Source organism: Crotalus tigris, unplaced genomic scaffold, assembly GCF_016545835.1.
Source record: "Crotalus tigris isolate CLP2741 ecotype Arizona unplaced genomic scaffold, ASM1654583v1 scf7180000020588.15403103151:6194809, whole genome shotgun sequence".
Lineage (NCBI taxonomy): Eukaryota > Metazoa > Chordata > Lepidosauria > Squamata > Viperidae > Crotalus > Crotalus tigris.
In genome coordinates, this window is record NW_024098092.1 from 1,897,718 (window position 1) to 1,923,260 (window position 25,543).

Below are 25,543 nucleotides of genomic sequence, written 5' to 3' on the forward strand. Positions count from 1 at the left end.
TATCTGAACCGTTAAAAGTTCTTTCCACCGTTCCCATAATCCCCCACTAGGATGGCCTCAGGGCACTAGATTAAGACCCCCTTGGGGTTTAAAACGTTCAACAGCACCACCTGGTGGAGGCTACAGACCAAACATGAAAAATGCATTGAACTCCCCTATATATATCTCTCTCTCTAGAAATTGCTCAGGTATATATAAAAGTGAAACTGGCATTTAGCGGTAAATGCTGTTTGTTTGCACTGTTTGAAAGAAATGCAAACAGGTATAAGGAAATCCCAACTCTCATGCTTGCCAGTGAGAAAAAAAATACTTAAAGGGTGAGAAAAGCCCAAAGAAGTTAGTAAAAATTGTTTTACTTTTTACAATGTGCATGTTTATTGGTTGGTGACTGTGGAAGGCTGAATAATACCGTAACAAGAGTCAAGAGGTTAAAAATTAAAAATATTGTATTAAAAAGACAAATAAACATAGTACAAATTTATCCTAAGTAACTAAAAAGTAATCAAACAGGGTTCAGAGACTTAATGCAATCAAAACTTTATTATTATTTTTTTAAAAAAAACAAGCTCTCGTGTTTTTAACAAACAGCAGCAACATTTGAAATATAATTTTAACTCACAAGAAACTGAATAACAGGTTATATGTTCCTTTTTTTCAACTCGCCAGTCCTATTTTCATACACTTGTATAAAACTCCAGAGAGCAAAAAATACATTCTTTTCATTACATATTAAAAGGCTCCGTATTGCCCTTGCAGTATTAAAAATATTAAAATAACGATGGTCCCAATGGAGGTAACAAATACTAAATGCATAATTTTTTTTTCACGCTGCGGTTTACTAATTTGCTAGAAATTTAAAGAGAGGAATTATAAAAAAATTAGCAGTGTTACAAGATGGCGTGAAACTTTATCCGCGAAAGTCTGAATTTTTATTCTTATCTTTGATCTTCATTCAGAAGCGGGAAAATTCAGCTTCTCTTCAAAAAAAACCCCCACCCTTTCCCCTGCCCAGTTTTTCAGTTTCCCAGATCTGTCAAAATTTGTTTTTTTCACTTCTCGTATTGCAACTGTCAAACACTTCTATAAACAGAAAGCTGTGAACTGTTGAACTATGTTTATCCCACAAACAACAAAAAGAACAAAAACTGCGCCATTACACATCACAAACCTGGAAAAAAAATCAAAATATGGCAGCCATAAACATTTTCCACCCAATCCACAACAGAAACTTCTTCTGGCAAATCCTTTTTTGAACTAAGATTTAAATAAACTTTCAAACCAGGGATTTGATGGAATATAATGAATGCTGTGTTACACTTCCTTTTTCTAAACACAATTAGTTAATATGTTTTAGAGAACAAGTCGAGGGGGTGTTAAAGCTTTAAGCCTTCCTGGTTCCTACACATGGGGGGGGGGAACTACAACTTTTTTTCCCATTTAAATAACTTTAAATGAAAAAAAAAATAACGGAAGCTGCTAACGGGCTACAGTTCATTTCCTTCAGTTTGGCTTTTCAGAGCTGGACGCCTCCCCAGTTTCTCTGGATTTTGTTTCGCTACAATTCACACTAGACATTTTTCAAAAAATGGATTATCATTTTTTTTAACCAGCATTTGCTGAGTTGTAATAATCCTGCAGGCAATAACTTTACAAAACCGCGCCAGAAATTCTTTGCGTGCATCAGGCGAGGGTCATTGACTTCTTCCTATACGAATAATTCAAATGCTTCTAAATTAAAATAAATAAATAAGGACTTCCCCAACTTAAAAGCAACATTCACAAACACACACAAAAAAAAATCTCACAGGAGTTATAAAACTTTGCCCTCTACGGATGCCAGAATTTGTATCAGTGGTGAAATTCCTCATTCCAAACCTGGTGACTTTGTGTGTGTGTGTGTGTGTGTGTCTTGCAAACAATTGGCTGCATTGGCCTATTGGGGTGTCTCCATCTGCATCCTGCCCTCCCCCCAGTACTGCTGATCTACAATCAGGGCTGCACAAGGAACTTGACTCACACCCTGGCACGTTGGGAGTTGTAGTTTACCAACTTAGCTGCCACTGTGAAGAAACAAACTCAGAGTGCAGATCTCTCTCTTTCTAAAACCAGCTTTAAAAGAAGCTGGGCTTCGCAGAGGAACTTCAGCAGAATGGGAATTTGAACCCAGCGCCGCCTAATTGCGATCACGTTGAAGCTGTGGGTAGAGAGCACCGGAGCAGAGCTGAAGTCCATAAGTTGGCCGCCTGGATCTCAAGAGGAGAAGCCCTTTGGATTGAAAACCCTTTGTCCTTAAAGGAGTCAGAAAGAGAGAAGGCAGCTGGCCCCCTTGGAAAGAAAACTCGAAAAATCAGAAGCCCTGGGGAGCTGTCCTCACACAGGACTAGGACCTTGAGACGCAAGCATCCAGCTTCTAATTCCTCTCTCTCTTCCTTCTCCTTTTTCTTTGCAGGGAGTCTTCATTTCAGCTCCAGCAGGGAATAGCTCGACTCCTGCCAGCTCCAATAAGGGAAGAAAGGCAGGTCGGAGAGAGCCGGGCCTGGAGCGCAGGAGGGGTGCAGGAGGAGCGGCTGCGGGGGAGCCACCCCGCCGGGCAGCCAGAAGAGGGGACAGGGCTCGTAGCCGCCCAGGGGGACGAGTCCCGGCGGGCGGTGGCCGATCGGGTGCGAGGGGGGCTGCCCCACCGCCGCGGGAGCCCAGAGGCATCCAGCCGGGGCGCAGGAACGCTGGACGAGCGGCTCCGGGGCTTCCACGCGAGGCGGGGAAGGTGGAGGAGCGGCCCGGGGCTGCCGCTGGGGTCTCCGGCCGCGTCTCCGCCGCCGGTACTTGCCCGGCTCGAACATGCCTCGGAAAGCCGGATCCAGCGTCCAGTCGCTGCCCTTGCGCGGGGCGCCCACGCGGGGCACCTTGACGAAGCACTCGTGCAGGCTCAGGTTGTGGCGCACGCTGTTCTGCCAGCCGCGTTGGCCGAGCCGGTAGTAGGGAAAGCGGCCGGCGATGTACTGGTAGATAGCGCGCAAAGGCAGGCGCCGGGCCGGGCTGGCCTCGATGGCCATGGCAATCAGGACCACGTAGGAGTACGGGGGCTTCGGGGCGCTCGAAGCCGCTCTCTCCTCCTCCTCCGTGGCCGCCTCCCCGGAGCGCCCCTCGCCCGAGCTAGCCAAGTGCGGGGCGCAGCGCTTGGAGAGGCTCTCCAAAGTGCGCCTTTGGAGACCCGGCGCGCCGGCCTCTCCTTGCCCGCCTTTTTTCGCTTTGGGGGAGTCGGGGGTCCCGGCCGGGCAAGGGCGCGGGGAGCCCCCGGAGGATTGTAAGGGCTCCAGTTTCGGGGCGCTTTGCTGGGCTTCGGGGGGCAATCGCGGCTTAGCAAGCTGCGCCCAGCTCCTCGGCAGCCCGGTGCGCTTCTGCGCCCCTGCGCTGACCTCCGCGCCCCGCGGTTCAGAGACGGGTCATCGGGAGATGTAACTCTCCGGAGATGTAACAAATGTAGCCCCACATTTGAGAGGGGGGTTGGGAATTCTCGTTCTCCCTGCACGCGGGCTGCATTTGGCTTTTCTTCGGATAATTATTGCAAAGGATTGTTTAGAGTTGCATGCGCCGTTTTGTATATTTTGACCTGTTGTTATATTCGTATTTTATTCGAGCCTCGGTGAGATGCGCTATATAAATTGAATGAATAAAATAAAGGATCAAGAGTTGAAGGAGCGAGCGGAGCTGCAATTCTATCTAGTCTGTGCTCTAATATACTCCTGTTTGCAACTCATCTCCGTTTTGGAGAGGAGAAATGCGAGGTGTGCAACTTTGCAAGCTCTGCCTGGCGCGTTTAGCATAATTTCCTTTGCGTGTTAGATTGCGAAGCCTCTTCGGCTCCAACAGTATTTGCAATAATTCAGCATAATGAGGATTTACACCAGCGCCCTAACACCAACCGCAGCCATCCTTGGCACAACTCGTCTTGGTTTATTGGACGTTGACACTCTTAATCAGATGCATTTTGACCAAGATAGTTTGCAACTTGCTTAGCCATCTGATATCTCTTACAGGCAACGCCTTCATGGTTTCCTAATCTTCATTAAACTTTCAGGAGAGATTATGGGAATGTTAGTCCCCAGACGGGATGGGCAATCAATTGGAAAGCAGAAGATTTTATGATGGGAATGAATAAAAAAATGTATCAATCCATATTATATTATCCGTAGGTTACAAGGGCATCCTGAATTTCTTAAGCTTAGCAAGCTTGAGGGGGAGGGGAAAAGTAGCGGTAAAAACAGACAACAATCCAAAGAGGTGCAAGGATTAAAAACTAGAAATTTAAAATTGCCTCTTCAAAAGGATGCGCAAATCTGTGGTCGGAATGTCTGCCCCCTTGTGGATATCTTTGGTCATATCATTCCCCCAAAGAGAAGTTTTTAAAATTGGATTTAATGTCAGACTGAGAGAGATGCACGAGGAAAAATAGTTAATATTGCCACGGAAGGCCAGTTGCTGGTAACAGACCTCGTTGTTATTGCTTTGCGTGTTGTTTGGGAAACGTAATTTCAAATTAAATTGAAGCGAACGCGAACAAATTCTTTGCTTTCTTTTGTGGGGTGCAATGGCACACTGTCTCACTAGAGGACACACTTTCCTAACTCATCTTCTTTTCAAGATTCTTTTTTTCAATTCTTCCGTTTTTTTAATATTCCCTTTTTTTTAAAAAAAAAGTGTGACTATGCACATCAGAGCACAAGCAACTTTGAACGGTTAAAACTTTTCTCCACTTTTGTACAGAAACAAGGGCCGTATGAATTCTTACAGGACAGTGTTAAGATATACTTTAATGTCAATTTTGGGTCACATTTGCACTGGGGTAATATAATTTGGGCAGTTGATCCTTTACCCTCTTGGAAAAAAAAATGCAACATTCCATGTGCCAGAATTATAGGCCTTGCTGGGGGGCACCAGGTTGCAAAAAGATCAATTCTGTTTAGCAAATGAACCAGGGCTATTGATCTTATGTGAAACTCTTCGCTTCTTCTACACCTTGTCTATATGATGCAAGACCCAAGACAGGAAACTCAAGATACAACATCACCTTTATTCTTACCGTTTTATAAAGAAAAATAATCTTTCAAACGCAGAACATAAAACATCTCAAAAGAGGAATCAAAACAGAGGGGGGGGGGAGAAACACCCTTCTCCTTGGGCATGAATTCTTAAACAAACCAATGAGAGGCAGGTTCTCTACAGCTTCCTTAAGTATAAAACGAAACAAAGATCCCGTTTTCTTAAAATGGCGTTCAGTGGCATTCCCACCCGTTGTAAAATTCAAGCCTCGCAGGACACAGTGTATTTGATCATTCTTGTACATTCAGCAAGAAGCTAGTCCTCATGGAGTGCTGCGGTATTTATGTGTGCGTCTTTGTGTATAACAAAAGATACAAAGAGACAGGGAGAGAGGGATTGCTTCTACGGAAATGTGGTTAATTTGGGGGGGAAAAAATTCCTTTTCAGTTGCCAAACATTTTAGACCCTATTTATTCCCCATCAGAAAAGGAAAAAACGGAGGCATACATGGGCAAAACCAAACCAACATGAAATATACATTTAAAAAAATGGCTTTCTTGTTATGTGTGTGTTTTTTCCCTATTATCCTGAAGTTTAAGAAAAAAAAAAAAGTTTGAAAAGGAATAACCATTAAGACACCCGGTACTTAACACTGTGATAAAGGAACACTGTGCACCAAGTGTGATTTTAATAAGTGTATCCTAGCACCAAAAACTACAGGCCTCTTGTTTTGATCTGTCATGTTCCCCCCCCCCGTGTATTTTTTGCTGATATTTTGTTTTTAAAAAAGAAAAACTGCTTTCTCTACAACACCCATGTGTGGAGAACACCACATTGGAGAAATTTGCTTTATTAAGCAAATTTAAACAAGAATGATAGGTAGTGAGTTGGCAATAAGACATTAAACATCCCGCTACCAAGCCAGGATCATCCATGGCTAAACTGGTGGGCCTTAATCTTGGCCACTGTCTAACGGCTAAAAAATAAAACTTCTTGGTTGCTAAACAGGCGGAAAAAGGTGTATCTTTTTTGTCATGCTCTTAAAAAAAAAACAATCAGCCTTCTAACCCATGTTGCACAGCTGGCTAAGACAGAAGCATCCTCGGTTAGCCAGCCAACCTGAGCCGAACAAAGTTTAAGCCTGTCTGTAATGTAGAAAGTTATTTCCAGAGCTGGGTTTAATTCTAATTTCCAGCAGACCTGCTCAGAGAGATACATTTAAAAAATAAATCAGGATTTTCAAACTGTAGGCAGAGCTGACAACCTGAAGCTCAGCTCAACTGCACAATGAGGAAAAATTCTTAAAAAAAAAAAAAAAAAAAGCCATCTGGGTTCACCTTTCTCCCTGATCTGCTAGTTTTCTACATGCAGGGTGTCTCCTGCTGCTGAAGTATGGAACATCCAGATGCAAAAGCCCAATTGAAAGAGCAGGTCTCTGGTTTGGGGGGAAAAGCAGGATGTCATCTGCAAAATTAGGACAGATTTGGGCCACTTAAACATGGGGAAAAAAACCCCCCACTTTATTTTGCCCAGGTCTCCCCTGAGGCTGATAAAAGATGTCCCCGATGCAGCCCACCGACCCATTTTGGCCTGCATGAAGCTTCTCAGAGACTCCTATCTATCTTCATGGCCCTGAAAATTAATAAATTAAGAACAAACACACATACAGTAACAGAGACTTACTCCAAACATCCCAACTGACCGGATGCTGGAAGTCAGCAAACGACCCAACAATGCAAAAGACTTGGGTTTTTTTCCCCTCAGCCACACAGAGATTAGAAAAAGAGGGCTGGGGCCTGGAAGACTAAAGAGGACGGAGAGAAAGACTCTCCCAAAGTTCTTACGTTTTCTCCGTAAGCCAGAATCTAACCACCATTCAAGGTTTGCGACTGAAGCAAGGTGGCTGAAGGGCAGAACGCAACGCCTGGCCTTTGCCTTTCAAAGTCCATTTCTGGGTTCCTCCCACATTCTGTACAAATCAAGGAAAACCAGGGCAAAAAAAGTCAAGAGCGCTTCCCGATTCCACCAGGACTACCTCAGATTGGTGGAGAAGTAGGCAAGGAATATCAGGGCAGCAATGGTGGAGAAACAGACTGGATCCCGCTGCCTGCAGGACACGGCTAGGCGGCGGCGAAGGTCCTTGTGATGTCCGAGTCTCTTCTGCAACCTCGCGATCTCCAGGACGAGGAAAATGGGGAAGACTCCCCAGTTTTTTTGGAGGGGGGGGCTGAGGCTCATCGCAACGTTTGGTAGAGGTAGGCGGAGGTGAAGATGGCGTTGGCCGTCAGGCTGAGGGCCAGGAGACCTCGGAGAAGTAGATTCCCAAAGCATCCTAGGAAGGAAGGAAGGAAGGAACCCACAACAAGGTAAGTATTTAGGCCCCCCTTCTGATTTTCAAAAGCACTTTTTCAGGAAATGCTGTCTCTTCGCACAGAATAACACAGCTGGGAGAGATCCTAGAGATCTTCTAGTCCAGGGTCCCCAACCTGTGGGCCACGGCCCACCCCGGGAGGTGGCCTACTGGCCACCGGGCTTGCGCCACGCTGTGGGGCTGCAACAACGGGAGTTTAAGAAACGGTGAACTCACCCTTCCAGCCCGAAGGTTCTTCTTTCGTCGTGGTGTCGACCACACAGTTTGACGAGTGCGACGAATCGTCTCGCTTTTTCCCTGAATCCTCGGTGGAGACGCTGCTGCCTTCGACCACAGCGGTCACATCTGCGGGACAGCCAAAAGCTGACGTTTCCAAGCGCCGAGACTTTTTTTTTTTTTTTTTTTTAAAAATCCTTAACGCTCAACTCTGCTTCCTAAAATTCTCACCCAGCTGTGGACAAACCAAGTTATCCATCCAGCGCTCTCTAAATCGCCCTAGATCTGTTTTTTTTTTTGGGGGGGGGGGGGACACAATCGATTTTTGAGCCCCGCGTCCTTCCCCAAAAAGTCCAGATGGGTTTGAGATGCTGGCCAGTATGGTCCATAATTGCACCCGCCAAAGGATTCCGGGAATGTCGCCTCAACGCATCCAAGAGGCTAGACTACCACCATGGGACTGCCCTTGGACACTGTCCAGAATTTGAAACGGGTCCCTCCAATGTTTCCAAAGGGAGCGTTACCTGGTGAGCTCGGCTCGCCGAAGTGCGTTTTGGGAAAGAGTGACCGATCCGGAGCAAAGAGGCCGTTTTCCGAGGGGGCGAAATCTTCCCCCCGATGGAATTTGCTTTGTCCCATAAAGAGCCGCAGCTGCTGTCCTTTCAGGTTCAGCCGGGCGGGGCTGATCAGAGGCCGGCGGAAACGCAAGGAACTGGAGCTGGACGCCACCGAGCCGGCCACCGATGGTGCCGGCGAGGGTGCCGGGGACGGCACGCAGCTTCCGGAGTGGACCGAGAAATATTCTGGGGGGCAGGCCGGAAAGAAGCCGAGAAAAATGGGGTTAGAATCAGCTCCATCCCGATTCATTGTTTTGAGACATATGTGGGTTCAGGAGCTTTTGGGGGGGGGGCAGAGAGCAGGGCAGAGCCCCCCCCAATCCATCTGTGTTCTCACCCATCACCCAACTAATGGGGGGGAAGGTGGCCCCTCTTGGCTGATGTAAGCCTGGAGGTCAGACCTACCAGGCCTGATTCTACAGGCTACCCAGACTAACATCTGGATTGCAAATGTGGCAAGAGCAAAAAGGAAGCTCGTCCAAATGGGGTGCGTGGAAGAGGGGGGACCCCCGTCTTCTGCTCACCTGATGCTGCCCAGTCCTTGGGGCAGGAAGCCTGCGAGGGCGGGCGGCTTCCGCTGAACAGGTAGCCTGAATCTCAACAAAGGAAGCAAAAGTTAATATTAACATTCATGTTGATTTTTATTTTTTTTTTTTTAAATTCAGTCAATTATTCACCCAACATTTTGACCAGGATGGGTGGATACCCGATTGGAAAGAGAACCAAGTATACATACGCTAACTGCAGCCAGGTTTTTACGTGCACAAAGGTGGCAAAAGTACACAAGGACCCACAACAGAGAGGAGAACGATGAAGATGGCAAAATCTGATACGTCTATGCTCGGAATCAGATCAGAAGCTGGAGACCCCCCCCCTCCGCCCCCCCAAGCGGAGGGTTTTTGAGCCTTGCGACGGGGTAATCTTTGGCTGGATCGGACCCAGATGAAACAAAGTATGCCAGCAGGGACATTCCGCCTTCCCATAGTTCTCCAGCACTAAGGTAGACTGCCTTTGGACAAAGAAGCTCTACTTTAGTTCTCCACTCCGTGCACTTTCCCCCTCTCTGAATCTGTATAATCGGCTTTAAAGAACAGCTCAAAAGCTCCATTTAGACCCAGTTGGCAAGGGTAAGAAAGAACAGGAAGACCATCCTCCCCAGCTGACTTCAAAACCCTTCTGCCCCAGCGGCTGGTTTGACACGATCAGAAACGATTAGACAAGCATAGAAGCAAACCCACCGAGGGCGTTAAAACCTCCCCCAAACCCCCTTTGCTGATTTTTGAGTTTATTTTTTGAAGCATGTTCGGGGTGCCAGAAAAAATAAATGAATAAAAATTTCCCAATGTCATAGACGTGAAAAGCTCAAAGCTCCTTTGTCAGGCCTGGAGAAGGATGTTAATATATCACTGACTCTCTTCCTGCAGAGATCATTAAAATAAGATGCTTTAATGCAGCCCTCGCTAACGACTTAGGCAACTCAACAGTTTAAAAATCTGACGCTTAATTCATTTTCACCGTGATGATGCACGAGCCTGTGTGTTAAAGTAAAATACCTGATTTATTTATTATTTATTTTCCGAGGGTAAAAACATCTTGCATTTAAAATATTTAAAAATAGTATAATAATCCAAATAAGGAAAACTTTTAAATAACAACCTATTTACAATTAGTCCAGTAAATGTTAGAGGAAAAGCATACTTCTGGCAAGGAAAACCAGCTGTGGTGTCTTCAGCGAGGCCAAACACACAAAGGACTAGAAACTTGGAAAGGCCACCAAAAACACTACCAGCCAAAGCAGGGAAAGGACTCTGGCGCAGCTTACCGGTCCTGGCCAGGGAAGGAATCGTGCCGAGTGAAAGGGCCCGATTCAGCCGTCCAGGAAGAGATGAGGACGACGTCCGACGGGGAGAGCAGAAAAGCCGCTGGTTCAACTGGAGGATACTGGGAGGCGTGGGGGCGAAAGGAAGGGGAGCAGAAGGATAGGCAAAGCTCAACTCAGCACTGCTGGGGAACATGGCCACCGGGTCTCCTGGAGAAAACCTGCAAACGAGACACATAAACACAACATCACAGGGTGACTTGCAACCGTTCACCCCGTCTTGTGCAAAAGCTTTAAACGTTCTCCCCCTTTCGGTATTTATGGCCTAATTTTTTGATCAGGTCAATAAACTAAAATGAAGTTTTGTTTTCAGCAGCAAGGAGACTTTGCCGATGGTCTGGTTCCAAGACGTTTTTATCGCGTTCGTCTATTATATTTACACAATCTCTATAAGCAGTCATTCTCTCTTGCAGCTTGTGGTTGTTTATATTTTAGTAACAACTGTTTTTATATCTTTATTGTGTTCATTCAGTGCTGTATGCTGCCCAACAGTCATTTTTTTTCTGAGGTGTCGGAGGGGGGAGGGCTGTATAAATTTGATAAATGCAATTGCAAATTATTCTTACTCTTTCTGTACTTGGGCCAAATCCTGAAAAGATGGGAGTAGGATGCATTTTGTCCTGGAGATGTTATTTCTCAACCTGAGCAACTGGGGAACTCTGGGAGTTGAAGTCCACACATCTTAAAAGTTGCACAGATGGAGGAAAAGAACCTAAAGCATTTGGGGACCAGCTGCAGTTCTGCACAAACCTTACAAGCACTGAATTACAATTAGCTGATTTATTTGATTTACACCCTTCTGCACTCGACAAAATGTATGAATTCCAAAGCCGTTCATCTGCCCGTGGTGGTGAGAAAAATATACCCGCACACTTATCGGAGGTGGCACTGGAGAATTTGAATTTGAAAAAAACATCTTTTTCAGCTAATAGATACGCATCTTATCCAGAAAACAGGAATAGGGAAGTGTGCGGGGTTTTGTTTTTTTTTTTCCTTACCCAAATGCCATGCGCCTTGTTCGGGAAATGAAAAACAGCTGATTTTTCTTCGATAAATTATCGCAGCATTGGTGCGAAAACAAAAGGCAGAAAAAAGGTGTGGCTGAAATGGCAGTGAGAACAGAGGATGGGGTTTGGAAGAGAGAGAGAGGGAAAGACCGAGAAAGAGAGAGAGAGGTGGGAGAGAGAAGGGGAAAGAGGAGAGAAAGAGGAGAAAGAAAGAAAGAAAAAGAAAGAAAGAAAGAAAGAAAGAAAGAGGAGAGAAAGCGAGAAAGAGAAAGGGGAAGAGAGAGGAGAGAAAGAAGGCGAGGAGGGAGAGAAAGAAAGGAGAAAGAGAAGGAGGGGAGAAAGCGAGAAAGAAAGACAGAAACGGGGGGGGGGGGTGAGATAGAAAGGGGAGAGAAAGAAGAGAGAGAAGGAGAAAGTGAGAGGGGGAGAGGAAAAGGAGAAAGAGGAGGGGGAGAAAGCAAAAGAGAAAGACAGAAAGCGAGGGGGTGAGATAGAAAGGGAAGAGAAGGAGGGGGAAAGCAAGAAAAAGAGAGAGAAAGAGAGGAGAGAAAGAGAAAGAGAGAAGGAGAAAGCGAGAGGGGGAGAGGGAAAAAAAGGGGAAAGACAGAGAAAGAGGGGAGAGAGAGAGAGATGAGAGAAAGAGAGAAGGAGAAAGCGAGAGGGGGGAGAGAGAGAGACAGAGAGGAGAAAGAGAAAAAAAAAAGGGGGGGGGAAGAAAGAGAATGAGAGACAGAAAAGAAAAACTCACAAAAGGCTGTGCCAAACCCGTGCCATTTGGTGAAAAGCCTTTGCAAAATAAAGGTGATTTTTTTTTTCTCTCTTTCCGCCTCGAAGCTGAGATTCTCCAGGGGGTGGAAAGCATTTCTCACAAGAGGGTGTGTGTGTGTGTGTGTGTGTGTGTGAACAAAATGGGAAGGAAAACACGCAGAGACGACCCCTCCCCTCTGTGGGGACCAAGGAAAACAGGCCCCGGCCTTCAATCTGCTCCAGCATCTCTTTTCAAGGAATAAAATAAAAAGAATTAACGGAGGACAAAAAGCCCCTTTAATGCATTCAAAGCTTTGTCTCTCCATCCGGGCATTACCCAGCAGGCTGAGGGCCGGGCACATTTGCATGGCTCCTCGCCATTGGCTGAGCCCATCTGGAGGGGCAGGGACAAGCTTCCCGCCATCAACGGGGTGGGGGAGTCACCTCAGCGCCGGTCCTTGGCGGGGGAGGCCGCTGAGGGGGCACCAAAGGCATCGCTGGGTGGCACCTGTGAGGAAGAGGAAGGCTGAGAGAGGAAGAGGAAGGAGCAGACTGGCACCCTCCCTCTTTTTCTGAACCATCCCGAGGAGGAAGCAGCGAGGGGGGACATCTTGAAAAAGGGCTCCCAGCCCAAAGAAATTTTCCCGCCTTTCCCCCCCCCCTCTCCTCAGCCGCCTTCCCTGCTCTCCTCTTCCGTCGAAGCAGGGCAAGAAGCCATGAGGACTGGGAGCATGAAATTGGAATTGGAGCTGAAAAGTTCAGAGTTTCGAGCCTGGCGGGCAGAAAAGGCCACAAAATGAGCCACCAGACTCACCTCCCCCCCCAACAGTCCTCATTTTGAAAACTCTCCCCACATCTTGGCAGAATCAAGATGGCGGAAAATATTCGTACCGCTTCACCCAAGCCTTAGCAAGGCCGCAATTAGAATAGGGAGTCTCCTTCTGATCACCACAACATATATATATATATATATATAAAAAGATGTGGAGACTCTGGAAAGAGGGCAGAGAAGAGCAAGGAAGATGATGAGGAGGCTGGAGGCTAAATTGGGGCAGGAATTGGGGATGTCTAGCCTAGTGCGAAGAAGAACTAGGGGTGACATGATAGAAGTCATCCAATATTTGAGGGGCCGTCACAAAGAAGAGGGGGTGTGTGTCAACCTATTCTCCAAATCACCTCAAGGCAAGACAAGAAACAACGGAGGGAAACTAATCAAGGAGAGAAGCAGCCTGGAATTAAGGAGAAACTTCCTAACAGCGAGGAACATTAATCAGTGGAACTGTTTGCCACCAGAAGTTGTGGGTGCTCCATCCCTGGAGGCTTTTAAGGAATTGTATAGAGACTTGGACTTGGACTAGATGACCTCCGAGGTCCCTTCCAACTCTGTTCTATCACTGGGGATGCCACAATTTTGTACCAACGCACCCCAAGTTTTGCTTTTTGGGAAAAAAAACCAGTCCCAGTTGAGCTACCCTGGAGGCCTCTGAAGGCTGCTGGACTCCAAAGGTCATCAATGAGCAGGGATGATGGGGACTGGAGTCTAACTGCTACAGGAAAAGCAGAGATTCCTCACAGCTCTGCTGGGAATTCAGAAGTGTCACCAAAAAAAAAAAAAAACCTGTAAAAATTCTTCTGACGCCCGATAGGAAGCCATGAAAAGCAAGAGACACATCAAAAGGTAAATCTAAATAAACATGTAAAGTGTAAGATTTTCTACACCATGTTTATCTACACAGCACCGGTTGAGTAGTCAACCACAATCCTTCAGCTCCAAGGAAGATGCTCAACCTATTTATCGTTTTGCCAACAGAAATTAGGAAGCTGGGGATCACCTTAGAAAAGTCTCCTTTTTCCCCTAAAAACTCAGTTGCCAAGGACGGAAGGGAGAGCGTTGCAATGATCAGGGCAAACATTAGCCACCGTCACGATGAGTGTCCCCCCAAAAAAAGTCAACTGGAAAAGCAGTATGGTCAAGGAGCCTTTTATTTTCAATAATTAGTGTTAACGCAACAAATCCGGCACAAGGGTAAAATATTTAAGTTAAATAATAGTCATCATAATCATCATAATTATCTGAACACAGCGCAAAATGCCCAGGCTGAAACGTTTCCTAGAGTTTCATAGGTTGGCCGAGAAGAAAACTAGAATCCAGCTATTTTGCCCTAAGACCAGAATGATCCAGCTTAAAACTGGGGATGAAAAGAAAAATGGTCTCAGGAGAATTTGTTCAGCTTTGGCTAAATGGCAGAGCTATTATTCCGCTGCCCGCTCCATGGTGAAATAAAAGTTGGGCTGAGAGGCAAAAGAGAATATAACAAAACCTCCCAACTCAGTTATCCTTTTACTTCCTCGTGTCCAGCTCAACCCCAAGAGAGAAAAGTAAAATTTATCACATCTAGGCTCCTAAGCTGAAGCAGCCATCATAACTGGGCTTGACTCTTTTTAAAGTCAGTTTTTCAGGAATAGAAACGAGCCAAACATGCACATTTTTATGTGGTTGTCTCTCTGGGCTTGCTCGTTTTCTTGCAGACGTTTCATTAGCCAAACTAGAAAACATCATCAGTGATAATGGACTGGACTAGCGCTGATGTGGTTACCTAGTTTGGATAATGCAACATCTCCAAGAAAAGAAGCAGGCCCCAGAAAGCACAAAGCACCCCTCATGTCAACCCTGTGCTACAAATATTCTCCTTTATTAGTACATTTTTATGTCCCAGGTTCAAGCGGAGCAAATAAAGCTGCATTTCGCTTGTGGGACCCGTTCAGATTTTGTAAGGTTAAGAAATCAAAGCTTATTAAAACTGAGTATACAGATAATCTGCTCTGGTTAAATATAAGTTGGCTATAATATTAGAGAATAAATAATCCTTATATCTGTGATTCCCAAGATCTGATTTGCCTGCCTTTTTCACAAGGCTGGCTTTTTTAAAACTAAAGCAAAAGATTAAAAATCAGCATTGGAGGAAGAGTTGAAAAAAAAAAAAGGAAGAGATGGGGGGGGAAAGCCCCCCTAGTCCTGAGAGGTTTGCATTACAATTCCTATCAGCCACCGCACTTGTGTGGGCAATTGATGGGAGCTGTAGTCCTCCAACTGGGAAAGAGGCAGAAGAGAAGCTAATTGCAAATTGCCTTGAAGAGATGAAAAGGAAAAGCAGAAACGGTGTTAAAAATGCACGAAAGCAAACATGCCCAAGGTTTTAAAAAGACGGGCATGCTTCTTTAAAACAAGCCAAGTTGAGTCAGGTTAAAAAAAAAAAAAAGGGGGGGGGAGGAATTTCTCTTTTGCAAAATCACCAGACATGCTCAAGTTTTCCCAATCCTTCAGTCTACCACTCTCTCTTTCTCTTTTAAAAAACTTCTTGAAAAGGTTTTTAAAAGACAGGTGCAAAAAAAAAAAAAAAAGTTTTGGGTTAAGCAGAACTGTCCTTCCCCCCCCCCCAACAACCAGGATATTTTTAATAATTACAAAATTTTATTTGAAGGGGGGGGTGCTAAGGGCAGCATCTGGTCAACCTGGCTGGGAATTTATTTTATATATAAAAAAAGAGAGAGAGAGAGAAAAGGAAGATTAGAGAGGTCAGAAAGAAAAAAGAATTCGGTTAAAGGAAAGGATCAATTATTTGTGGCTGGCAGGCCGCTCTTATCCCAGTGCCCAAAGGCCACATGTCAGTTTAAGAAGTGGAAAAAAAAGCATAAAATATTAAGAAGAAAAAAAATCACCGCACCCCAAAATCAAAGCAAACGCCAACATCCCCGTGCAAACGTAACGTGCCCCATCTCAGAGCATGCAAAGAGTATAAATTCAAACGAGGTTCAATCCAGTTTTAACTGTGAAGTCAATTTAAAAAAAAAAAAATGTTTGCCCGGTTTCTTTACTCACTTTTATTTATTATTTATGCATTGCTTCCTTTTAAGTGATGAATTGCCTTCCGCTAATTTCAGCTATGTATTTCTTCGCTTTCAGAGAGAGACTCCAGCCACGCTAGCCAAAACCGCTCCCCATCCCACCCACAAGACTGAAAAGGGAATCAAAACATTGGATCCTCGCAACTGTCCGTCTCCCCCCCCCCGGAAGTGAAGCAGCCCTTGTGTGGGCCGATGGAGAGAGAAGCCCATGGTAGCTGCCAAAGAGGACGTAGGGAAGAGTAGGGAGGAGGAAAAGGCTGTGATGGGAAGAGCGAAGGCGAAGCAGCGGGAAGAAATTCGAAGGCGTGGACGTTTCAGGCACTTGAACCCCCACCCCGCCCGCCAAAGTCACTGCCGAGGCTCTGACCTTCGGGGCCGAGGTCTCCACTGGCCCCCGGGCTTCCGCGTGGCCACGGCGGCGGCGAACCCCACCAAGCAGCACAGGGAGGTGGTGCCGAACTTGGCGGTCTCCACCCAGCTGGGGATGTCCACCTGCAGATACGTCTCTACCAAGTGGAAGCCCATCAACAGCAGCCACAGGAAGGCAGCAAAGGCGTCGATGCGTCGGAGCCTGGAAGGCAGAAAAAGTGGTCACTTTTGGGGAGAATCTGAAGGAAGACACCCTTGCAGGGGAGGGCTGAGGACAGGGGGAGTTAGTCCTCAATTTACGACCATTTGCTTAACAAGTCCTCACACTTATGACTGATGCCTTCCAAGAGGAACAAAAAGGGAAGAGTCTACCAAATCAGTTTTAGCTTCACCTAACAGCTTCCTCCAGAGCTGTTACGAACAAAGTTTGTTTCCTTGTTTGTTTTGTCCTCTTCCCTCCTCGTCCCTTTTTCCTTGCATGCTGTTGTCTCCAGATTATACATTTGCAAGCAAGGACTGCCTGTTTATCACAAATCGGCGGGACGCTTTGTGGATTTTACCTTCTTAATTTTTGCTTCTCTACACCAGTCATCTAGGCTGTAAGTGTTTTGTTATCGTGCTGCAGTTCTGTTTGGGAACCTTTGGGGCTAAAATGCACCCCTACAATATCTAGGGCAGGGGTCCCAAGCCCCGGTCTGTGGACCAGTACCAGGCTGCGGCATGCTAGCAACCGATCCGCACAAACAAGGAAAGCCCCATCCACAGGGTGCAGGCAGCACACAAAGGCATGTACCCTTCGGTCTGCGGAAAAACCTTTCTCCATGTAATCGGTCCCTGATGCCCAAAAGGTTGGGGACCTCTGATCTAGGGTTCAAGTGTTTGCATCACAATTTGTTCTCTTGGGTTACTCTCAAAATCCTTCACACAGGCCACTTCATCGTACCTGATCCGTCCTGCCAGCAACATAGCCAGGATGCAAGTGAAGAGCCCCAAGACAACCATGGCCATCTGGTGGTTCTTCCCGTAGATCCAGGCGGCTTCCAGGATCTCTACGGCCCACGCTGAGAGTGACTGGATAGCCTCCTGCCAGTCCATCGATTCCAGAAAGGTGCCGTTACGTGGCAGGGTCACCAGCGGCGGCGGTGGTGGCGGCCCAGTCTTGTTCCTCGACAGACCTGGGCTTGGTGGAACTGGCGATGTAGCAGGTCCTGAGAAAAATGGATCTCCTGACCCATATAGGGCCATCACCACGAGAATCGCGCAACTGAGGAACGCCAGAAACCGCAGAAGGATCACGCGTAGCGGGGTGGTGTTCCCTGCAGAAGCCGAGGCGTAAAAGCTCTGCGGGGAAAAAAAAAGAAACTTCAGATACCACAGATCTGGAGTTATGTTTTCAAAAATAAACAACCATTGGACCAGGATGGTATAAAGTCTCCTGCCTTGAGCAGGGGGTTGGACTAGAAGACCTCCGAGGTCCCTTCCAGCATGCAGCCGGAAAAAAGACTGGAGCTTAGTGTAAAAGATCATCCGAGAAAGAAGGGAGCACCACAATCACACCAGCAGGACTGCCAAGATTTCAGCCCCGTCAGTTGCAAGCTGCCTGAGCGCAGCTGAAATCCGAGGCCCTCAAATAAGAAAAGGCAAAATACTTCAAGATTACAATCAGGTTGGGGTTCAAACCTCTTCCCCGGGTTTAAAGCCCAAGAGTCCAAGGGCAACTTGCCTGGGGGGGGGGGACTTTCTAAATGTGCCTGACACTTCAGTTGCCACTCAAGCTTGTTGGCTTTCAAAAACTAAGCTCAACAAACACAGCCTTTTGTCAGACAAACCAGCTCAGGATGGTGCCTTTTTTTTTTTTTAAAGGGGGCTCAGCTTCTTCTCTGTCCTGAACAAAGGGGACCCTTTCCAGTCTCTGAAGAAAGATCCCAGATGGTGACCACCCTTCTTCCTACCTGCATGTAAGTCTTGCCACTTTTCCGATTGTTAAAATGGTGCCGGAGCAGAAGGGCCCGAAGTTGGCGGTTCTGGTGCTTGATATAATATTCCACGGCAGCTTGGCAGGGCCGGCAAAGCTTATAAGTCTGCTCCAGGTGATGTTTGTAGACCTCAATTTCTTCGTCATATTTACCCTGCCCCCAAAAAGAGAGACATTAGAATAAAAAAATCTGATAGGGTCTGTTTAGGACAGAGGTCTCCTATCTTTCCGGACTCAAGGACCGGAGGGAAGGAGAGCAGTTTTAAAATTGGTGCGCATGTCCGTATGGCACCATACACGCTAGCGTGGTACTAGCAGCCCTGTTCGCGCATGCAGCATATTCTGGTGTTGTGCGCATGCGCACCCCCCATGGCAGCTAGCAGCCCATTCGTGCATGCACAAATAGGCCACACAAACCGCCCAGGCTTGCATTCCCATTCGTGCCCGCGCACATGCGCAAACAGGGCCGCAGGCACTGGCTCAAGTGGAGGAGGAAATGCTCACCCACACGTGCACACACCAGCCAGCCATTTCCACGGCCCATTGGCGAAGAGCCCACGGCCCGGTCCCGGGCTGCAGACTATAGGTTGGGGGCCCCTGGTTTAGGAGACTAGTAAGCTGTATCGCCCTACCATGCTCTTACTGCAGGTGGGTGAAAAATGACAGAGCAAATTCAGTTAAACTAAACCCTCTTCGGTACATATATATACTGGAGAATGTCATCAAAGAACCTTGAGGCGTTGTTTACCTTAAAACAGTGTTTCTCAATCTTGACAATTTTAAGGCATGTGGACTTCAACTCCTAGAATTCCACAGCCAGCATTGCTGGCTGTGGAATTCTGGGAGTTGAAGTCCACATGCCTTAAAATTGTCAAGATTGAGAAACACTGCCTTAAAGAATCTTTATTTGAGAAGCATAGCATCAACACAGTTGAAGCCAAAAATTGATTTCCCCTCCCCTGAGCACAAAGTATCAAAGCACAATTCCCCCCTCCAATTAACAGTCATAAATCACATTCTCCAATTAGGTTGAAATGCAGACCTTTCCTCCAGTTCTCCAGCCTGCCAATTCTTATCATTTCTTATTTCAAAAACCTTGGTTCTCACATTAGGTCCAGTATTGTTATGTCTAGCTAAACTCTCATGCACATTCCTCCCTTCAGCATCATCTAACTCTAACTGTAAAAGCAAAACATAAGAAGAAAATGGTTGCATCTCTTAACTGTTGTCAAAGCAAAACATCCGATGTTAGCAGCGTTGACACATATATATATTTTCTTAGGCACCTTGAGCGTGCAACCGTGTGGGAGGGGGCAACAGGGAAGTCCGCCCATTATTTAAGTAGCTGTACACAAATGTGTGCTAGCTATGCTCTCCCACTTCACAGATGAGCAAGACTGAGGCCAGGAGCAAAGTCACTTGTAAAAGGGAAGGGGTTGTCGTTTGCTCTCCCATAGTCCTCCTTACCTCTTCTCTGGGGCTGAAGGAGGCCAGTTGCTTGATCTTCATGGTCTGGTGATTGTTACACTTTTTACAAAGGAGAAGCTGGCTGCTGACCCATTGCTGAGGCTTCGTGGGGTCGTAAAAGGCTCCCGCCCCAGAAACCACGTGGTTTAGATTCTCCATGTATTGAGCTGGGATTGGCTTGTTGTAATCTCCATTCTAAGAGGAGTTTACGAGGAAACAAAACAAAACAAAAAAAAGGAAGAGTCTAACAAATCCATTTTAATCGCCTTCAAAACCTCTGCACCTTTTATGAACAAATGCCCGAATTGGGTGTTGTGTTTTGCTTTCCTCTCCCCCCCCCTCAACTCTTGTTCCTTGCATGCTGCTGTCTTCAGTTGATAAATTTGCAACTCACCCCTAAATCACCTGAAAGCTTTGCAAAATTTAGCTTCCCTGTGGCTTAATTTTAGCTGTTCCACATCGATTATCTAGGCTGCAAAGTGTTTCTTATCATACTGTCGTTAGGTTTGGGAGCCTTTGATAATAACAATAATGATAATAATCTTTACTGTCATATTTTTTTTCCTGTGGGCACAACGGCACACATTAAAAATGATCTCTGGGGCTAAAACGCAGGATAATTAAACCTATATAATATAGGTTGGTGCGATTGGGGTGAGGAAGCATCCTCCCCCCATTTCATTCACCCTTTTCAATTAATCTGGGTCAATATGAAATCCACGTTTGCTTTAATGGACGGGGGGAAATCTCTCATATTAATTAATTTATCTCCTTTCCGTCTCCTGTGGCACTTAAGGTTCGCTCTTGTTCACAATAGAAGAAAAATTAGCTCACGTATGAACATCTCCCAGCTCTGTCCCCTGAAGCAAATTAAAATAAATAAATAAATAGTTGGAAGGGACCTTAGAGGTCATCTAGTCCAACCCCCTGCTCAGGCAGGAAACCCTATACCATTTCAGACAAATGGCTGCCCAGTCTCTTCTTAAAAACCTCCAGTGTTGGAGCATTCACCGCTTCTGGAGGCAGGCGGTTCCACTGGTTAATTGTTCTAACTGTCAGGAAATTTCTCCTTAGCTCTAGGTTGCTTCTAGGTTGAGATTAATTAAAAATCTTAACAGAAATGTTGATGCAGGCAGACAGCCGGTAGCCCAATCCGCTAGGACACCGAAACAGGGACCGCTCAGCCGGACCGCCGGCCAGCCCACCTCTTCAAATCCGTTGTACTGCTCACAATTCGGGCAATCCCAGCAGTTGCGGTTCCCGTACGGCACCACGGTGTCCTGGTTACAAAACCAGCAGTTGACCGTCGTGTGGGTGGGCTTCGTCCTGTAGGTGGGGGGAAGCAGGAAGGAGAAATAAAGATCCATCCTCCCAAAAAAAAGAGAGAGGAGGACAACCGACCCCCAACTCTAAAAGTTTGATGCTTCTTCGTTGTTTCCGCAGGAGATTTGCACCTTGACATCCATATTTTAAACCACAGTTTTTGCACACACACACAAGGAGCAGGTCTTCTGTCCGGGTGGGAGGGCTCAAAAGAATGGCCCAATCCTCGTTTTATTTGTGCCCCCTCCCCCAAACTGGCCTCCCTTTTCACCCACGGGACCCATAGCCAACCGTGCTTTGGGCCCTTTGCTCAAAAAAAAAAATGGCATCGTGGAAGGCCTGTTGACTGGAGAGGAGCCATTTGCTGGTTGCCTAGCAACCTTGCCACTTCCTGCCTGCTTGGGGGGGGGGTTACCTAGCAACGGTCTCACTAGGCTGGTCCAAGAGGCAGCACCCCACAGCCCAATATTTTACTGCCTCTTTGCCAGGAAGAAGTTTTCCCTCTTTCCTTTCTGCCCCAAAGCAAAAAAATAAAAATAAAGGAAGCCATATTTTTCCCCCCCTTCTGGATTAGATTGATTAGACGAAAAGAGTGATGTCTGGGGAGGGAAAAAAAACCCCCAAAGATATCCCTTGGTTTGGAAAATAAAAAAAATCCAGCATGAACACTTGTGCAACACATGTGACCAGCTGTTAGGGCTAATTAAATAAAGGGGAGGGGGGGGTAGCAGCCCCAATTCCTTCCTTGACAACTGCAGAAACAGCATCCAGCTATGCTATGGGGAAGTCAATCTCTCTAAAAAGCAGGGTTGGGTGCCAGCACCTGTTGGACTTCTGCCTGACAGGCAGCAGCAAATGGCCGGGATGACAGATTTCACAACATCTGTTCCCATATGCCCCTGCCCCAGGGGTGCAGCTGTTGGCTCTTGTTGTGGGGCAAAGACCCCCCCTCCAGGAAGTGTCTCCTGCTTCCTTGATGACCCCCAACAGCTTTCAGTGTTCATAAAGCCGCTATTCTCTGCTTTCTGAAAGCAGGGGACTACAAAACCCATACTGAGTTTGAGAATCAAGGGACTTGCAGGGGAAGGCTACCCATAGCACATCAGCACTGAAAGGAACTCTTTAAAAAGTGTTTTTTTTTTTAAACCCACTTGCTTTAAAAGCATTCTACATTCTTTTCATCAACTCTCCATTCAATTTACAAAATCCACCCTATTTTTCATGAGGATGTTGCCCATCAGACTTTAAAATAATTAAAAAAAAAAAAAGACATCCCTTTTCTTTCTCTGGAGAGAAACAAACCAATCCTTGCCAAAGGATACTCTGAACGATTTTATTTTTAACAACAGCTAAATCAAAGTAGTGAAATTGACAAGTCATTTCTCTAATGGTTAAGTGGGCCAATTTTAGCATTATTTTATATTAGGGTTCCCCTAGTTGTCACAGGATGCTGTCAATTGCTGGTGCCTGTTAGCTGCAACTTTCCAAGCCCATCAGAACGAAGAACATGCAAATATTAAAATAAGAATTTTAAAGAGCTTCAGACTGGCTGTTCGAGATGCCCTTCTATTTTGCACACGTGCTTCTTCCCATCATTCATGCAAAAGGATATTTTTTTTTAAAAAAAATAATCCTATCCAAAGGACCAAACCTTTGTTTTAATTCAGGAAAACAAAACAAACCTTTTGATTTTGTATTATTTGTTCTGCTTGCAGAATGACATGCAAAAAAAAAAAAAAGGGGGGGGGGAATCTCTACATCCAGAGATTTAATTGCTCAAGTTCTGACTAACGGACAGAAATAAAAGTGCTTCTATAGGAAAAAAAAACAAAACTGCTTCAAGTCAGCATTTATCACATCCCAAGGAGATAGTATCACCCCCAAGTTTGGTTTAACTCTTTCACAAAAATTGTTTCCTTGCTCCCCCAAATCTTCTCCCCTCTGAACTGACCTTTTATTTTTTTATCTTGAGCAAGAAAAATACGAATATTTTCCGACCGGCCACGTTTTCCCCACAAACTCCTATCTCTGAATGATTTAAGCCACGATTGCCACAGACTTTGGCTCTGCTCAATGTTTTAACATTTCCTAAGGAAAATTCACCACAGGTTCTTAGCTGTTCCCAGCTAAGCGGGCTAGGGATGATGGGTCCTCCGATATTTAGAGGAAGACATATGTCAAGTCTCGGGTCCTTTTTTTAATATATATGATAACTGCTGCATAAAAATATTCAAAGAATCTTTTCACTGTTCAACACCGTGACCGATTCTTGTAAAAACAGTTGTCCCCTTTTTAAAAATTGCGAACCGCTTAAAACACGTAGCGACTTCAAAGCAAAACGACCAAGTCAATATTAGATCTAATGCAACTAGTCCTCAACTTAACAGTTTATTTAGTGACCGTTTGAAGTTACGACACTGAAAAAAAGTGACTTATGACCAGTTTTCACACTTACGACCATTAGGGTCACACGAATCCATGATCCTTCAGACACTTGACAACCGACTCCTATTTATGACGGTCAAAGTGTCCCGGGGTCACGTGATTCCCTTTTACGACCTTTTGACAAGCCAAGTCAACGGGGAAAGCCAGATCCACTTAACAACCGTTTGACTAATTTCACTGCAGTGATTCACTTAACGGCTGATTGTAAAATGGGGCAAACTCACTAAACAAATGTTTCACTTAGCAACAGACCCTTAAATTGGGCTCAACTGTGGTCGTAAGTTGAGGACTTACTGCTGTAACTGGGTCTGTGTTAACTCTACGTATGTGTGCCTTGCTTAGTGTGATATGTGAATCCAGCACACTATGTATTCACTGGGATTGCAGAAAATGGGCTACACAAAACCCACAAACCCTTCCACCAGCCTACCTCTTAGGATTGTGGCCAGGGTAAAGTAGGTGGACAGCGGTATTGAAAAGGTAAGAGTGTATTTGTAACAATAAACACCCAAGTTAAATCCAGCAACATCATTCAGGTTAGCACCGCCTTTTCGCCAACCTATGTTGCCCACCTCTTTCTAGTCTGCTGCCTTTGGGTTTCCTTGTGGTCTCCCATCCCAAGCACCCAAGGTGACCTATTTAGCCCAGCTAAATAAAACCAAATCTGTAGCAAAGTTGTCTAGCCTTTGGCTTTGTATGGGAAAAAAAATCTCATATTAACATCTGTTTCCCCCCCCCACCCCCCAGGAAGCTGGTTCCGGGAAGATGTGGGATAAATTTGGGATCAATCAGACTGGACAGCTCGAGATTCTGAGGTTCCTTACAACCCACCCTTTGAAGGTAGGCTTCCAATTGGCTAAGTTATCCTTTTTGCAGCTTTTGAGGTGTGTGTGTGTGTGTGTGTGTGTGTGTGTGTGTGTGTGTGTGGCCATTTCAGCGGCGATTCCTCTCCAAGCTCCTTTGAATCCACTATGCGCGCTCGCACACACACACACACACTCATTGTGCAAAGTTGAACCCGGAAGGGCTGCACTCCCAAGCTCAACGCACGTGGGCTGGCAAGGCTGCAAAGCTCCCAAGGCGATTTCTCTTCCCTTAAGACACCCCGGTTTCCCCCCCCCCGCCACACACACCGCCTTTGGAGTTACGTGGGGAGGGGGGCAATCCCTCCCAGTACATCCCAGGCTCTGTCCCCCCCTCCCTCCCCCCCCAACTTCTTTTGCATTTGATAGCGTGCGAAGTGGAGGAATGCAGATTTAAGTCAAACGGGGAGGGAGGTTAAGACAGCGCGCCGAGTCCCTCCCCTCGAGGTCGTGAGAACGCAAATCCTCCTCTGGGCCTGGTCGCGGGTCCAACCAACCCCCCCAACCCCACCCCTTTTTTTCTTTCCCCAAATCACCCCGATCGGGAAACATAGAAAGCAACGGGGGGGGGGGCGGGAGAGACTCGGCACGGCCTTCTTACCTTCGCGCGATTTTATAAAGCAAGACTCCGCCGGCGGCGGCGCACACGGTCACGCCGAGGCCCCCAGCCAGGCCGCGGGAGTAAGCCGCCACCAAAGCGCCGACGTCTTCCATTGGGGAATGGGGGGGGTGAATTAAAAAAGGGGAAAAAAGGAAAGAGAAAGGGAATCGCAGGAGGAGTGGAAAGAGAGGAGAAGGGGAAAAGGTCGCCGCCGCCGCCTCCTTCTACTCGTGCGGGGGGGAGAAATCCATGAAAAAAGCCCCCGCGTGCATCGTCCGGACGGCGCGGCTCTTGGAACGCCGAGTTGCCTTTTTAGAACGTTCGGCGCCCGCTTGGAACGTTGAGTCGCAGCCCCCCCGGGGGCTTAGAACGCGCGGCAGCCAATCGCGCGGCCGCCTGGGGGCGAACGTTCGAAGGGGAAATCCGGCGGCGGCGGCGGCGGGTTGGGATCAGCGCCTTTTTTGCCTCTCTCCTCCTTCCCTTGGTTTGACCTTCCGCGGCTCCGCCTCTTCCACCAAGCCCGGATCCTCTCCCCCTCTCCCGGCATGGATGATCTACACGCTCCCCACCCACCCACCCACCCCGTGCACGCCGCGATCTGGACTCTTCCTTCCTGCACCGCGTCCCCACGACTCCTTTCTATGCACGCCTTTGCCCGGTGTCCGCAGCAGCGGCGGCAGCCGCCGCGGTTCTTTATCTATATACACCGAGGGGGGA

At 46.7% G+C, this 25,543-nt stretch overlaps 2 protein-coding genes and 1 long non-coding RNA gene across 6 annotated transcripts in view; 1 reads left to right on the plus strand and 2 right to left on the minus strand.

The window, feature by feature from the left end:
- Positions 1–574: 574 nt before the first annotated feature.
- On the minus strand, positions 575–3,437 carry LOC120319029 (forkhead box protein E3-like; the record flags this gene model as incomplete). Its single annotated transcript, XM_039367306.1, has 1 exon — positions 575–3,437. A coding segment is annotated over one exon (981 nt), but the record flags the coding sequence as incomplete, so codon positions are not given.
- A 1,614-nt stretch (positions 3,438–5,051) lies between these two features.
- TMEM201 (transmembrane protein 201) lies at positions 5,052–25,316 on the minus strand. Of its 2 annotated transcripts, none has more exons than XM_039367303.1 (11): positions 24,827–25,316; positions 20,800–20,920; positions 19,595–19,789; positions 18,105–18,281; positions 17,096–17,493; positions 16,151–16,354; positions 10,067–10,284; positions 8,769–8,834; positions 8,152–8,430; positions 7,628–7,756; positions 5,052–7,372 (listed from the first exon to the last, which is right to left on the minus strand). In XM_039367303.1, exons 1-11 carry the CDS (start codon positions 24,937–24,939, stop codon positions 7,275–7,277), a joined length of 1,998 nt encoding a protein of 665 aa, XP_039223237.1. In that variant the 5' UTR covers positions 24,940–25,316; the 3' UTR covers positions 5,052–7,274. The 2 variants fall into 2 exon arrangements, with proteins under 2 accessions (XP_039223237.1, XP_039223236.1); XM_039367302.1 differs by having other exon boundaries at positions 8,769–8,840.
- Positions 17,507–25,543, plus strand: part of LOC120319030 — a 71,810-nt gene continuing 63,773 nt past the window's right edge. For all 3 annotated transcript variants that reach the window (XR_005559674.1, XR_005559675.1, XR_005559673.1), the window contains exons 1-3: positions 17,507–17,818; positions 18,016–18,110; positions 24,110–24,202. This is a non-coding gene — a long non-coding RNA (uncharacterized LOC120319030). The remainder of the gene's footprint in view (positions 17,819–18,015; positions 18,111–24,109; positions 24,203–25,543) is intronic.

Bases quoted from the DNA above. Each gene is read 5' to 3' on its own strand.
- TMEM201 (XM_039367302.1), bottom strand. From the start codon at position 24,939: ATGGAAGACGTCGGCGCTTTGGTGGCGGCTTACTCCCGCGGCCTGGCT. The intron at 17,494-18,104 runs GTAGGAAGAAGG...TTTTCCCCGCAG, and splicing joins GTGGCAAGACTTACATGCAG to AGCTTTTACGCCTCGGCTTC. The intron at 16,355-17,095 runs GTACGATGAAGT...TCTGCCTTCCAG, and splicing joins TTGCTGGCAGGACGGATCAG to GCTCCGACGCATCGACGCCT.